This window comes from Prionailurus bengalensis, chromosome C1 (assembly GCF_016509475.1).
Source record: "Prionailurus bengalensis isolate Pbe53 chromosome C1, Fcat_Pben_1.1_paternal_pri, whole genome shotgun sequence".
In the NCBI taxonomy this organism is placed as follows: Eukaryota; Metazoa; Chordata; class Mammalia; order Carnivora; family Felidae; genus Prionailurus; species Prionailurus bengalensis.
This window is the reverse complement of record NC_057345.1, coordinates 31,552,556-31,566,616: the sequence shown is the minus strand read 5'-3', so window position 1 is coordinate 31,566,616 and position 14,061 is coordinate 31,552,556. Positions and strand designations below refer to the sequence as shown.

Below are 14,061 nucleotides of genomic sequence, written 5' to 3'. Positions count from 1 at the left end.
CAGGCAGGAGGGGTGGAGGTCCCGCCTGACTCTTCCCCAGAACCATGTCCACAGCAGGGGGGCAGGCCTGGGCTCCAGGAGGGTGGGGGGCCTGGGTAGTGTGAGGCATGTGCTCCTGTATCCATGGTGAATGTCTGAGGGTCTCTGTGAAAGCATATTGTGTGTGTGTGCGTGTGTGTGACAGAGAGAGTGTGTGTGTGTGTGTGTGTGTGTGATGAATGTAGCTCTCCAGCATACTGTGTATGTGTGTGTGTGCATGTGCATGCATGCACATGTGACAGTGTGTGTGTGATGAATGTAGCTCTCCAGCATACTGTGTGTGTGTGTGCATGTGTGTGTGTGTGTGTGTGTGTGTGTGATGAATGTAGTTCTCTGGCATGGTGTGTGCATGTGTGCGTGCGTGTGTGACTGTGTGTGTGTGTGTGATGAGTGTCGCTCTCCAGCATACTGTGTGTGTGCACGCGCTTGTGACTCTGTGTGTGTGTGTGTGTGTGTGTGTGTGTGTGTGTGTGTGAGATCCATGTAGCTCTCCGTGGTGATGTACTTCTGAACGATATATCTGAAGGACTCTGAGCGCATGTCGTACGTGTGTGCGCACACAGTGTGTGATATGTGCATCTGTGGTAAATGTATTGCGTGGGATAAATCTGAGGTTCTCTGTGAGGGAGTTTTTGTGCAGCATGTGAGTTTGCGTATGTGTGGCAGGGCGTCTGATGTGCGTGTGGGTCTGTAGTGAACTCATCTCCACGTGGTGCGTGTCTGTGAGGCATATTGTGTGTGTGCTGTGTGTCTAGGTGGCTGGCTGCTGGGTGCGGTGTGTGCCTGTTATTCTGTGTGGCCGCTGGCTTTGTACAGCGCGCATCCGAATACGTGGTGTGTCTGAGTGGCCGCGGGAAGCCGTGTGGCGTGCGCGCGGGTCTTTGTGCCAGGGCAGGGGCGGGGGCGCAGAGCAGTGGGCCCGGGAATGCTGAGCGTGCCTGAAGGTGGCGCCTGCCCCAGCCAGGCCGTGCCGTGGGTGTGCTGGGTTCCCGGGGAGGGTCCCCAGAGCTCGGCGGGAGCGGGTGGCGCCTTCCGGCTAGGCGCGGGGCTGGTAACCAGAGCCCCTTCCCCCATGAAATATTGATCGGCCTCGCTGCAGCCCTGGAGAAACAGGGGCCAGGGGGAGGGGAGCGAGCGGACCGGCCGCTGTCCATGGTGCTGCCGGGAGGGGGGAGCGAAATCTTCCCCATCCACCAACATGCTCTGGCTGGGGCCCCTGCCTCGGAGGATGAGCTTGCCTGCTCCTATCGCCTGTCTCTCAATTCCGCCACCCCATCTAGGAAGGGAGAACAGGGATCAAACGGGCATTTTGGAGGATCTACCATCCTCTCCCCCCTTCCCCCCTGCTGTGGCTAGGCTAAGAGTAGGGCTGTGTTTGGCTGAGACAACCCTAATATACACCTGTGGTCCTGGTGTGATTGTTGGTAGCATCTCTGCTTACTCTCAAAAGTCTTATTTGGATGATAAACTATGTGCATTCCCACAATAAGGCTTTGCTCCAAAGACCTCTTATCCCACCTTCTCTGCTCCGGGGTGGGGGAGGGGTTCTGTAGGTTCTGGGGGTGTGAGCACTAAGTGTGTTTGCAGGTGAGGGGATCGTCTTTCCTGTGCTAGGGCTGATCTGGAATAAGTGCTTGGGAGCCCCAGGCCCCTTGGGATCCTGCTGAAGCCCAGACATTCCCCAGGGAATCCGTCCTCTTCTCCACCAATCCAAATCCTGCTTTCTATTCAAGCTGTGCTTTTTTTTTCAGGCCTAGACTTTCCTTGCCCGTCTACATTCTTGGCTGGGCAAGTCTTCCCTTGGTTTTGATGTGACGGTGTGGTAGGGCCTCCAGGTTGGCCATCTGTATACTCATGGCATTTTCTCTGACTTCTCTGCTGATACTCCCTTCTTCAGTGGATTCTATATTCCTCCTATCCCTCGCCCTTTGCTCACTTTGTACTCCCCTCTGGGCATTCTCTTTCCTTTCCATATGCCACTTTTCCCCTCAGGGTACACATCCAAATCCTGCCCACTTACATTGCTCTCCTGAGCTCCAGTGAATCTGCTTACCTGCCCAATGCCTCTATGTGGGAGTTGCAGTATTATCTCAGACTCATCACATCTAAGATGGGACTCATCTTCCCCTTAAGCCAGTGTTTTCCTCTGGGACCTCAAGCTTTGCTGATGGCACCTCTCAGTCTCTACCCTTCCTATAAATCACTTTGGATTCTGTTTTTTCCTCTCCCCAACCTCGTCCCATCACTAACTCTAGGCAATGCCCCAAGCCTTCTCATGACTCCTGACCACCCTTTTCCTCTTTCCATCTGCATTGTCTGAAGCAGTGCAGTCTTCTTATCTGCTTTTTGACTGTTTTTCCTTCTGTCAGGCTTTCTTCTGATTCTGCACTCAGTGTCAGATTGAGCTCTGTAAAACATTACCTCCAAGTCATGTCAGATTTCACTCCTTACAGGATTAAAGTCAAGCTTCTTAGCCCTGCATTCAGAGCCCTTCACTGGCTGTGCCAAGCCTACCTTTTTAGCCTTCTCTTCCGCAATTGTACTTACCTCCTGTTCCAACTGCACTGCCCTATTCACCATCCTGTGAACATAACACTTCCTCTCTGGTCCTTCAGTAGTTTCCATTTCTGGTCCAGGTAGTTTCCATTTCTCTCCTGCCACTTCTATCTCTCCTAATCCTGCCGATCTTTTGAGGTATTCTGCAATGCACTTCCCAATGTGCCTTTTCTAGTCTCCTCATCCTGAAGCATTCACTCTTTTTTTTTTTTAATGTTTACTTTTGAGAGAGAGAAAGCATGAGTGGCGGAGGAGCAGAGAGAGAGGGAGACATAGAATCCAAAGCAGGCTTCAGGCTCTGAGCTGTCTGCCCAACGCAGGGCTTGAACCCATGGACCACAAGATCATGACCTGAGCCGAAGTTGGACGCTTAACTGACTGAGCCACCCAGGCACCCCCTGAAGCATTCACTCTTGAAGAACAACCAGAGTATTTAATTTTTAACTTTCAGTGCCTTGGGTCACCCATAGACCAGCAACATGGGTATCACCTGAGACCTTGTTAGAAATGCAAAATCTCAGGTTCCACTTGGGACCCATGGGATTGAAATCTGCATTTCAACAAGATCCCCAAGTGATTTGTGTAAATATTTAAGTTTGAGGGTAGGATCTTTTGTTTGGGAATGGCCTTCAGCCAGGGCTGGTGGTGTTCTTAAGTGCCAAGTCTAACAGCCCCCATCAGGTGACAGGTGGCACATCTGGCCAGATCCCATGAGCTATGAGAAGGGGTGGATGGTTGAGATGGCTGTGAAGCATGCATACTTTGCCTGGCCCCTCCTACCTGGAATCTATGCCCCAAAAGGCCCCAGAGCTCAAGCTCTGTAAATCTGACTCGAGAAAGTACTCTAGCGACACAAGGAGGAATCAATTAATCGATGAAAAAGTAGTTATCAAGCATATAGCAGAACTTCTTCCTCTTCACAAAACACATACTGGTGGAAATGACTGTTATTTTAATGTATATTTTGAAAAGAAAAATATGTATTTTAGTTTTTCTTTTCTTTTTTAAAAAAATTTTTTTTTCAACGTTTATTTATTTTTGGGACAGAGAGAGACAGAGCATGAACGGGGGAGGGTCAGAGAGAGAGGGAGACACAGAATCGGAAACAGGCTCCAGGCTCTGAGCCATCAGCCCAGAGCCCGACGCGGGGCTCGAACTCACGGACCGCGAGATCGTGACCTGGTTGAAGTCGGACGCTTAACCGACTGCGCCACCCAGGTGCCCCTAGTTTTTCTTTATGATAGCATCAATACAGTTTCTAAAGTGGGAACTTAAAAAAACACGGTATGTCACATGAAGAAAATAAAAATAACTCACAATTCTACTATCCAGATATAAATATTGTCAATTTAATATTTGTTTGAGATTGTCATTCATTCCTTCAACACGTTTAAAAAAATTTTTTTTTTACATTATTTATCTTTTGAGAGACATAGAGAGACAGAGCACAAGTTGGGGAGGGGCAGAGAGAGAAGGAGACACAGAATCCGAAGCAGGCTCCAGGCTCCGAGCTGTCAGCACAGACCCCGACGCGGGGCTCAAACTCACAAACCGTGAGATCATGACCTGAGCCAAAGTCGGACGCCCAACCAACTGAGCCACCCAGGCGCCCTCAACACGTTTTTACAGAGCCAGGTCTATGCCAGGCACTGGAGGTTCAGGGTGAAGAAGATATGGTTTCTGTTTTAGGTGGAGTGTGGGAGACAGGCATTAAACAAATTAAGAATAGCAGTATATGAGTTTCCTAGGGCAGCTATAACAAACTGGGTGGCCTAAAACAATAGAAACTTATTCTCTAACAGTCCTGGAGGCAGGTGGCAGGATTGGTTCTGCTGAGGGAGATGCTGTTCCATGGCTCTCTCCTAGCTTCTGGTGACCGCTGGCAATCCTTGGTGTTCTTCAGTTTGTTGCTGAATTAGTCCAAACTCTGCCCACATCATCATGTGGCATTCTCCCTGTGTGTCTCTGCCTTCATGTGGTTGCATTCTAACATTTATTTATTTTTGAGAGACAGAGACAGGGCAGGAGTAGGGGAGGGGCAGAGAGAGAGGGAGACACAGAATCCAAAGAAGGCTCCAGGCTCTGAGCTGTCAGCACAGAGCCTGACACGGGGCTCGAACTCATGAACCGGGAGATTGTGACCTGAGCTGAAGTCGGACGCTTAACCAACTGAGCCACCCAGGCGCCCTTCATGTGGTTGCATTCTTATGAGGACACCAGTCATATTGGATTAGAGACCCACCCTACTCCAGCATGACCTCAGTGTAACTAATGACATCTGCAATGACCCTATTCCAAAACAAAGTCAGATTCTGAGGTACTGGGGTTACTACCTCGACATATCTTTCCCGGGGGGAGAATTCAACCCATAACGGGCAGGAACAGTACAGAGTCTGGGAGAGCATGACAGGGGGAGTCATTTTGGGAAGACTCTCCTAGGAAATGACCTTCCAACTGGGACTGAGCGATGAATAGGGATTAGCCAGGCAAAGGCAGCACACAGAGAAACAGAGGGCATCAGAACATGAGGGTGGGAGTCAGCTGGAGAAGAACATTCCAGGCAGACAGGAGACCCAGGGCACTTTTGAGGAATGGAAAAAAGGCAAGTGCAGCTGGAATACAGAAGCGGAGCAAGAGCACGGGACAATCTGGCTCACTTGGCTTGTGGGCCTTGGTGTGAGGGGTTTTTACCTTCTCCTGAAAGAATTAGGGAGCTATGGCAAGCTGTCTTGCAGGAGTGATTCATTCTGCCTTGTGAGTGATCTCACAAAACTGAGCTGTCTGAAGGCTGTGTGCTTCCTCTATATTCCCCAGTTCTGAGGGAAGACACATGGCCATGTCCTCAGGAGCCCCCTGGCTGAGGAAAGACACATGGTAGCTCTGTCTGAGGAATGAAGGCATGGCCGTGTCTTCAGCAGCCCCTGGTTCAAATGGGGAGGACAAGCCCTGCCCTCAGGAACCTTGATCTGAGCAGGACACAGGGTGCAGCCGGCTCTGGGTCTATCTTGCCCTTCAGTGTCCTGAGCTCTTGGAGTTGTGGACAGAGCTCTGGGTCCGGCTGCCTCACCCTCTGCCCTGCCGTGAAGACTGTGTCTGAGAATGTGTCCAGGGTAGGCACATGACCCACGTAGGTCCCTGGGGCCAGAGGCGCCAAAGCTGAGGGAGGCCAGGGGCTAGGTTTTGCAGGGGCTATATCCTGAGCACCTTGCTGCCCTCAAAGAATGTCTGGCTATTTCCTTTCTATGCAGGAACTAGCCTGGTGCTCAACCCATCCCTCACCACACCCTCAGAGACTCTTTACTGTGTGTGACAGGAGAGGGCCCCCCTGCCCAAAGCTGCCTTTCCTCCCTTGCCTGGGCCGGGTGGGCCAGGCTGGGTGGAGGAGAAGTGGGTCAGCTTGGTAGCCATGGTGACAGCAGCTGCTCCCTGCCAGCCTTCTCATCTCCTCACCACAAACCTCACCGATGAGCTCTTTTGTCCGGCCTGCAGGGATGGGGGCCAGGAGGGTGGTACTCGGGGCTGGAGCTGGTATGAGTGTGTACGTATTCAAGCTCGCACAGGCACCTGCTCAGAGCTGGTGTGCGTGCCTCAGCCAAGAGAACCCAGGATCCAGGTATGACCCTTCCTACTTCCCTGCCCACTAAAGGGATGGGGCTCCTCCCACCTCCCTGGGCTGGGCAGAGGCCAAGGAGGAGGTGTGTGTGTTTGAGTGTGCGTGGGTGTGTACACATATGTGAGTCTGCAAACGCCTGTGACTGTCAATGTGGCTGCTTCTGTGCACTTTTGTCTTGGGGGTGCATGTGCCTGGCTGTGTACGTAGGTGATTATGTCTTTTAAGTGTATGTCATCCGTCTGGGTTGGTATGGTGTGTGACCACACATTTGAAACTCAGTGCCCTGTGTCTCCCCCTGTGTGTGTATAGTGTTGTGCATGTGAGTCTGGCTTGGGGGAGACAAAGGTCACATAATCAGGAGGAGACCTGGCATGGTGCTCCCCATGCAAGCTGGGTGTGCTCCCTCAGCCCAGCCTGCCTCCCCCACCATATGCCAGCCTTGTCACCCGCCCATCTTTTCCTGGGGGTGGGGTAAAGCAGAACTAGAAAAAAAGAGAACCCTTCTCCCCTTCTGTGGATGCAGACACTGGCCCCTGACATGGACACAGACTGGTACGGGAGATGCAGCGGGAAGCCCTGGTGGTGGACTGGGATTGGGTCAGGGCCCTCAAAAGTCAGACCCAGCACCCAGTGAGGGCCCAGGAGCTGAGAGGCTGGAGAAGAAAAGCACAGTTTCACGTGCCAGCTCCCACCTCAACTGAGAGGCACAGGGACCCACATCCCACGCTGTCCTGCGCTCTGGGGGGAAGCAGGTGAGAGGTGATCCTCTCGGTCTCTGAGCCTTCCCACGAAGTGGTTGCACCCGGTGTGCAGTCTGGCCCAGTGAGCACTGACACCCATACAGTCCTTCCCTGTTTAACAAAGGCACCATTATGAGTAGTAACAGTGTAGTTGGCCAACCGAGCATTTAGCACGTTACCGACACTTATTTTATAGCATCTCATCTAATAATCCTAAGGCAGGCATTATTATCCCCACTCTAGTGGTGAGGAGCAGTAGGCTCGGGGAGGGGGGAGGGGGGGCGGGTTGTTAAGGAAATTGCCCGGCGTCATACGGCTTGCAAGTGACAGATCTAGGTTTTGAACCAAGTAGGTCTGCCTCCAAAGCCTGTGTTTTTAATCAGCGTTTTCCTGCTCCTCGTTTTCCCATCCGGCACCAAGTCCAGCCTGGAGAGTGGGGCTGCGTCCAGGTGGCAAGTAGACTCCCCCGCACAGAAGAGGAGCCGGAAGTTCAGAGAGGCTGAATGACTCGTTCCGGGTCACATGGCTGGGGGTGGAGCCAGAAGTGCTCCACCCCCCATCCCGGGGTATCTCACAGTATCTGGGGAGGGACATCCCTTCAGTGGGAGGGAGGACTGAGGAAGAAAGAGTAAGATGTAGAGCTTCTTAGCCGTTGGACCTCCATTTGTCCCTTGTGTGTTAAAAGTCGTAAAATTATGGGTGGGGCTTCAGCAGCAGTAGTTTGACATTAACGTGCCTACAGGCAGATTCGGGGACCCAGGAGTTGAGATGCTTTCTACAAAGTAGGAAACAGAAGCAGAGAGTTTAAATGATTTGCTCAACATCCCATAGCCATCTCCAAAGTCTGTCTCTTAACTCTGCAAGCTCCTGGAAGCCCTTAAGGATAGATGTTTTCACTAGCCCTTCCTCTAAACTCCCCTCTTTCCTTCCAGACTCTTATCACATCACCTCCTCCTAGAAGCTACCCTGATTGCCTTCACCTCCTTTCTTGAAAACTGGTGTCTGGGCAGAAGTTAACAGAAGCCTCGTGTAAATGCCCTAGGGGTGTGCTGTTGGTAGGGGCACAGCCCCCTGTGATGTGGAACACCACGCTCAGATTCATCAGTTGGGTGAGTTTGGGTTTTCTTCAAAGTGGGGAGGAAGCACCTGCCAGGTGATGTGGGACCTGGGAGTTAGGAGAATTGGGTTGGAGCTCTAGTTTTGTCACCAATTTTCTGTGTGACCCTGGGTGTGTCTCTTTCCCTGGGCCTTGATTTCCCACTCTGCAAAATGAAAGACTCAGGCTGGAATGGGGTTGGCAAATCTGTTTTAAATCATGGGCCGCTTTTCACCAATTGGTGCTGGAGCTGTGTTGAGAGGGATTCTGAGGTTAAATCTGTCCTTGGTGGGAAAGAGATGGATTAGTGATGTCTGCTGTGGGTGGAAGAAGGAGAGAGGTGGTAAGAGCCTCAGTTATTTGCCATCCCTTCCAACCTACCAGTCCATCACCCTGTGACAGATTCCTTGGTCTCTCCTGTTGAAAGAGTGGGTAGCTAGGTTTATGTTGGGCTTTTGGATGGCCCTGTTTGACTCTCAAAACAGGCTTATGATCTGGTTAGACACATGAGGGACCTGGGTAGCCTGGCAGAGCTCTGAAACCCCAGCTGTCAGGATTCAAGAGATGGTCTGGGGAGCGCTTCGGGTACTGTGACTCCAGGGTAGAGGCCAAACATCCATAACTGGAAAGAAAACACTAGCCTCCTTGCTTGGGGAGCTTGGAAGGTATCTGCGGGCATGGAGCTTTGGCAGGAGTGGGGACAGTAGGACTCGTCCCTGGAGGGGACACCCGAGCCATAGTAGTAGATGCTGCTGTGGCAGTAGATGGGGGTCAGCAGAGAGAACTCCAGAGTGAGGTGTCTGTGACCCGGCAAGGAAAGGCTCCCTTCCTTGAGGTGCCATGAACTGGGCTGGGAAAGGGACAGTCCTGCTCAGAGGCAGAGAATTGTTGAAGTGACTTTTGTAGAAAGGATATAGGTCATTTAGCAATCTCTTGGAACCACCAATATGTGAGATGCTGTGCTCTGTGGCTTGCTGGCCCCTCACACTCTGCCCCCATCTCTGCCTGCTGCCCCTTCCCCATCCCTGTGGTCTCATGGCTCAGAGGGCACTATAAGTAGGACTTACATGGGGGCCAGGTGGCTGGCTCTGTCTCTCTGTCTACCCCCCCCCTTTTTTTAAACCTCTTTTTTTTTTTTGAGAGACCGAGAGAGACAGAGCGTGAGTGGGGGAGGAGCAGAGAGAGAGGGAGACACAGAACCCAAAGCAGGCTCCAGGCTCTGAGCTGTCAGTACAGAGCCCGACGCAGGGCTCGAACTCACGAACTGTGAGATCATGACCTGAGCCAAAGTCAGACGCTTAGCTGACTGAGCCGCCCAGGTGCCCCATACCCCTCTTTTTTTTTTAAGTTTATTTATTTATTTTGGGGGTGGGGGAGAGAGAACGAGTGGGGGAGGGGCAGAGAAAGAAGACGAGAGAGAGAGAGAGAGAGAGAGAGAGAGAGAGAGAGAGAGTCCCAAGCAGGCTCTACACTGACAGCACAGAGCCTGATGTGGGGCTTGGACTCACGAACCATGGGATCATGACCTGAACCGAAGTCAGACACTTCACCGACTGAGCCACCCCGGTGCCCCTCTGTCTTATCCCTCTTGAACTAGACTGACTGTCAGAGAAGCAGCCAGAGCCCCCGTTCTGCCAATGCAGAATGTGTCCTTAGGCTCTGCTCTCCAGTTACAAGGACTTGTAGAGCTCGCCTAATCCAACCCCTTTGTTTTACACACAGATGAGGAAACCAAGGCCCAGAGAAAGTGACACAAAGAATCCATAGGCATTCAAATCCCACTTTCTGATTCTTCATTCTCCCAGGCTGCCCTGCCCAGCACTCCTGCACCAGAGGTCAGGCCCTAAGACCTTGGGTCCACTGCTTTGGGTCTGGTTCCTCCTGTCCCCTTGAGGGTGGCCTGTCTGGCTGGGCCCTCTGAAGCATTCGCCAGCTCTCTAGGCCCCTCTGGGTGATCCCTGGGTAGTTAAAGATGAGAAAGCGGCTCCAGATGGTGCAGAGTCCTGGATGTCAAACCATCTGCTTGTCAATGTCATTCATTATTCATGAGGAAACATGAGCCCCTGGGTTGGCAGGGTCAGGAATTTTGTCCCATACTTCCTTCCCTTCTCAACCCCTGGGAGTGATAATCTTGAGCTTCCTGTAGGCTGCGCTAGGGAAGTGCTTCCTTCTCCAGCTGTGTCTGGGTGGGGTTTCTACTGCCCCCAGATGCTTGTGCCTGCTGTGGAAACCTGGCCCAGAGAGGTTTTTCTCATCAGAGATAATTTTCTTGCAGAGTTTTCAAAAAGCCGGAGACCCAGGGCAAAGCCTGAGTGAGAGGGATGGGCCGACACCTTTGGGTGAGGTCTGGGTCGATGGGGCAGGAACTGCTGAGTGTGTTCACATCTTTGTGGGAAGAGGAGACCTGGGTTCGAGTCCAGGTGTTGCCATTTCGTAGCCAAGTAGGATGGGCAAGGCCTTCACTTTTCTGATCTATGACGTGGAGATTACCATACACCTAACAAAAATACTTTAAACATTTTTTTAAGTTTATTTTATTATTTATTTTGAGAAAGAGAGAGAGAGAGAGAGAAAAAACGAGTGGGGTATGGGCAGAGAGAGGAGAGAGAGAATCCCAAGCAGGCTCCGCACTGCCAGCATAGAGCCCGACTCAGGGCTCAAACTCATAAACCATTAGATCATGACCTGAGCTGAAACCAAGAGTCAGACGCTTATGACTGAGCCACCCAGGTGCCCCTAACAACAATACTTTAAAGAGTAAGTTAGGCTTACGCCCTCTCCCACCATTCACCAAAAGACCATGCAGGTACCCCCCAAAAAAACCCCACACAAATTGGCACTAGAATTGGAAACTGAAGAGAAGAGATCATCATAGGCCCAAGTCCAGGGGGACTTTCCATTAGCTGCAAGGTTAATGGGGGATGGATGGAGAAATACAATCCGGGACTCTGTGTACATCACAGGGTGAGCGAAAACAGTCCAGACAACCACAAAGAAGGGAGAACACAGCTTTGACTCATCCCCACTGTCAGCCCTAATCTGCCTGGTTGGCAGGAGCCATGCTGACCAGGAGGCCAAGTGGCCACCGTTCACAGCTATCTGGGGACTGAAATCCTCTAGAGTGGCATCCTCCCTCCTCCCTCCTTCTCCCCTGACCTGACACTTCAACTATGTCCTTTTGAAAAGGCAGATTCCCTCAGGGTGACAGGGCTGAGAGCAGAGGGTCGAGCAAAGTGACCGGAGATGGGCTGCCCTGGGAAGAGCTCTGTAGGCTGAGACAGAGCTGGGAAGGGCTGTGTGCAGAGCCTGCCGGAGCAGCCGTTTTTCCCATACTCTGAGCAGAGGGCACCTGCCGCAGCATTGGACCTTCAGCCAAGTTGTAGAGGCCGATAGCTGGAGATCCCATCTCTGTGTAACACTGAGCCACCCAGCTCCCCCAGAGTGGCTTCCAATGCCCTCTGTCTTCCCTAGCACTCATCAGAACAATCCGATTTAATATTTAATTACGTAATCAGTCACTCGCTGTCTGTCTCTCTTGGACTGGAGACTCTGAGCGGGCAGGACCAAGTCGGCCTGGCTCGCTGCTGTATCCTCGGCACTCTGCACAGGCCTTGAAATTTGGGGGGGCTTCGATATTTTTTGAATCCAGCTCTGGAAAGGAATTCGGCAATATTTTACAAGAATCAGAGAAATGTTTATGTCCTTGGTATCAGGTAGGATGCTTTGGGATGTAACTGAGACCACTGATTCAAATTGGCTTAAGCAGTGGAAAACACATTATCTCACATAACTGGAAGGCCAGAGAAAAGCAGGCTCCAGGGTGGCCGAGGTCCTTTCTGTCTGTGCTGTGCTGCGCTCGACAACACTGGATTCCTCTTGGGACTGGGCCCTCTCTAGGGGGAAGAGTCTTGAGGGAAGAAGTGGGGAGAGAGACCCCACTTCGCTGGTAAGCATGGAATCCAAATCTTCCCCTTAAGTCAGATCAGGCCAACTTAGTCATATGCCTGCCCTTGTACCAGTACGAGTTACCAAGATGAGGGCCGCTCACTGATTGGCTTGAACTAATCAGGATCTGCCTCTGAAATGGGATGGGCTGGTGGCTGCACAAAACAAGCGCTCTGTCAAGAAGCAGGAAAGGAGTGTGGCTGTTGGGGAGGCTCCTGGCAGTATCCACACTCAGCCTAGTGACTCTGTTTCTGGGACTCAATCCTAAGGAAATAAGTAGATCAAAGCAGTATTGAGTGATGTTGTTTAAAAGACAGGAGAGGGGCGCCTGGGTGGCTCAGTCGGTTAAGCATCCGACTCTTGGATTTTGGCTCAGGTCATGATCTCATGGTTTGTGAGATGGAGCCCTGTGTTGGGCTCTGTGTTGACCACATAGAGCCTGCTTGCTCTCTCTCACTCTGCCCTCCCTCTTCTCTCTCTCTCAAAATAAATAAACATTAAAAAAAAAAAAAAAGAAGACAGGAGACAGAGGAGGAAGTCAGACCCGATCTAAGAGGTCATGATATTGAAATACTTAAGTCAATTATGCTACCTCTATACAATGAAATATTATGGTGGCGTTAAAACATTTATACCAAGCGTTCACGACAGTGGGAAATGCTTGTGATATGATGTTAAACGAAAGATACCAGGATGCAAAATTGTATTTGCACTATGAGTTCAATTATTTTTAAAAATGCATAGAAAAGAGACTGGGAGGAAATCAGATCAAAACGCCTCCAGGGGCCGCCACTCCGTGGTGCGCTTAAGGGCGACCTGTGCCTGCTTCTTTCTACTTTTCTGTGCTGTCCCTTCCAGCAGGAGGGCCCCTTCCGGAGCCGCCACCCCCACCCCGACCCCACAGGCTGGGGCCAGTCCTGCTGTCTCTGTTCTTATTATTGGCCATGACAATAATCACACTTTTTATTTACTCTGTGCCTGGCACTGTTTTGGCGCCTTCACATGCTCTAATTTAATCCTTTCGACAGTCTTGTGAGGTGAGTGCTTTTATTTCTCGTTCTGCTGAGGTGTTCACTGAAGCCGCGAGGTGCTTGGTCACAAGATCACACAGCCAGTGTGTAGAGGCCTTTGGAATTCAAGAGTGGGCCGTACGACTCCACAGCCTCTGCCTTGACCTGGCCAAACCAGGTCATTTGCCAGGATAGCCATGTGCTAATAGGAATAGTTCCATTATTGAGCCAGACCCTGTGCACACTCTTTACGTTTATTGATTCGTTTAATCCTCACAGCCTCAGAGAGGCCAAGTGACTTGCCCAAGGTCACACAGCTAGGAAGTGGTGGGCTGCCGTAGAGTGGCCCCAGGGCCTGATGTGGCACCCCTTTGTTTCCTGCCCTCCCCCCACAGGATTGCCTGAGGCCTTGCCGCCCCTCGGACCATGTTTAACGGGGAGCCTGGTCCGGCCTCGGCCGCGGCCTCCAGGAATGTGGTTCGGAGCTCCAGCATCAGCGGTGAAATCTGTGGCTCCCAGCAGGCTGGGGGTGGGACCGGGACCACCACGGCCAAGAAGCGGCGCAGCAGCCTTGGGGCCAAGATGGTGGCCATCGTGGGCCTGACTCAGTGGAGCAAGAGCACACTCCAGCTCCCCCAGTCTGGTGAGGGGACGTGGGACACGGAGGGGGTGGGGTGGGGTACCTTGCAATGACAGGGCACCCAGGGGGTGTCCTCATGCCTACAAATACTTATATAGCACTTACCGTATATCAGCTGCTACTCTGGGTCCAGTACGTGTCCTAACTCATTGGATCCCCATAAACTCCATGAGGCAGATCCTGAAGCAAGAGAAGGGAAGTAAGATGCCCCCAACTACATAGCAAGCGGGTCGCTGGAGCCTGAATTCAAAGCAGCCGGGCTGCGGGGTTCATGCTCCCGAACTTTACGCTGTGCTGCCTCCGTGCGCACCCTTACGCCTTCAACAGCCACCGTATTCCTGGCACTGTGCTAAGTGGCACGGCTCCACAGACACGCATCCGCAGGATACAGTCTCACCTGCATTCTCTGAATTTCCCAAGTA

The 14,061-nt window shown here is 51.9% G+C and overlaps 1 protein-coding gene across 2 annotated transcripts in view; it reads left to right on the top strand.

The window, feature by feature from the left end:
* The window catches only part of RIMS3 (regulating synaptic membrane exocytosis 3), a 40,954-nt gene that overhangs the window by 8,937 nt on the left and 17,956 nt on the right, over nucleotides 1–14,061 (top strand). For both annotated transcript variants that reach the window (XM_043574563.1, XM_043574564.1), the window contains exons 2-3: nucleotides 7,881–8,057; nucleotides 13,395–13,642. In XM_043574563.1, the coding sequence (XP_043430498.1) occupies nucleotides 13,426–13,642 (217 nt within the window). In that variant the 5' untranslated portion in view covers nucleotides 7,881–8,057; nucleotides 13,395–13,425. The remainder of the gene's footprint in view (nucleotides 1–7,880; nucleotides 8,058–13,394; nucleotides 13,643–14,061) is intronic.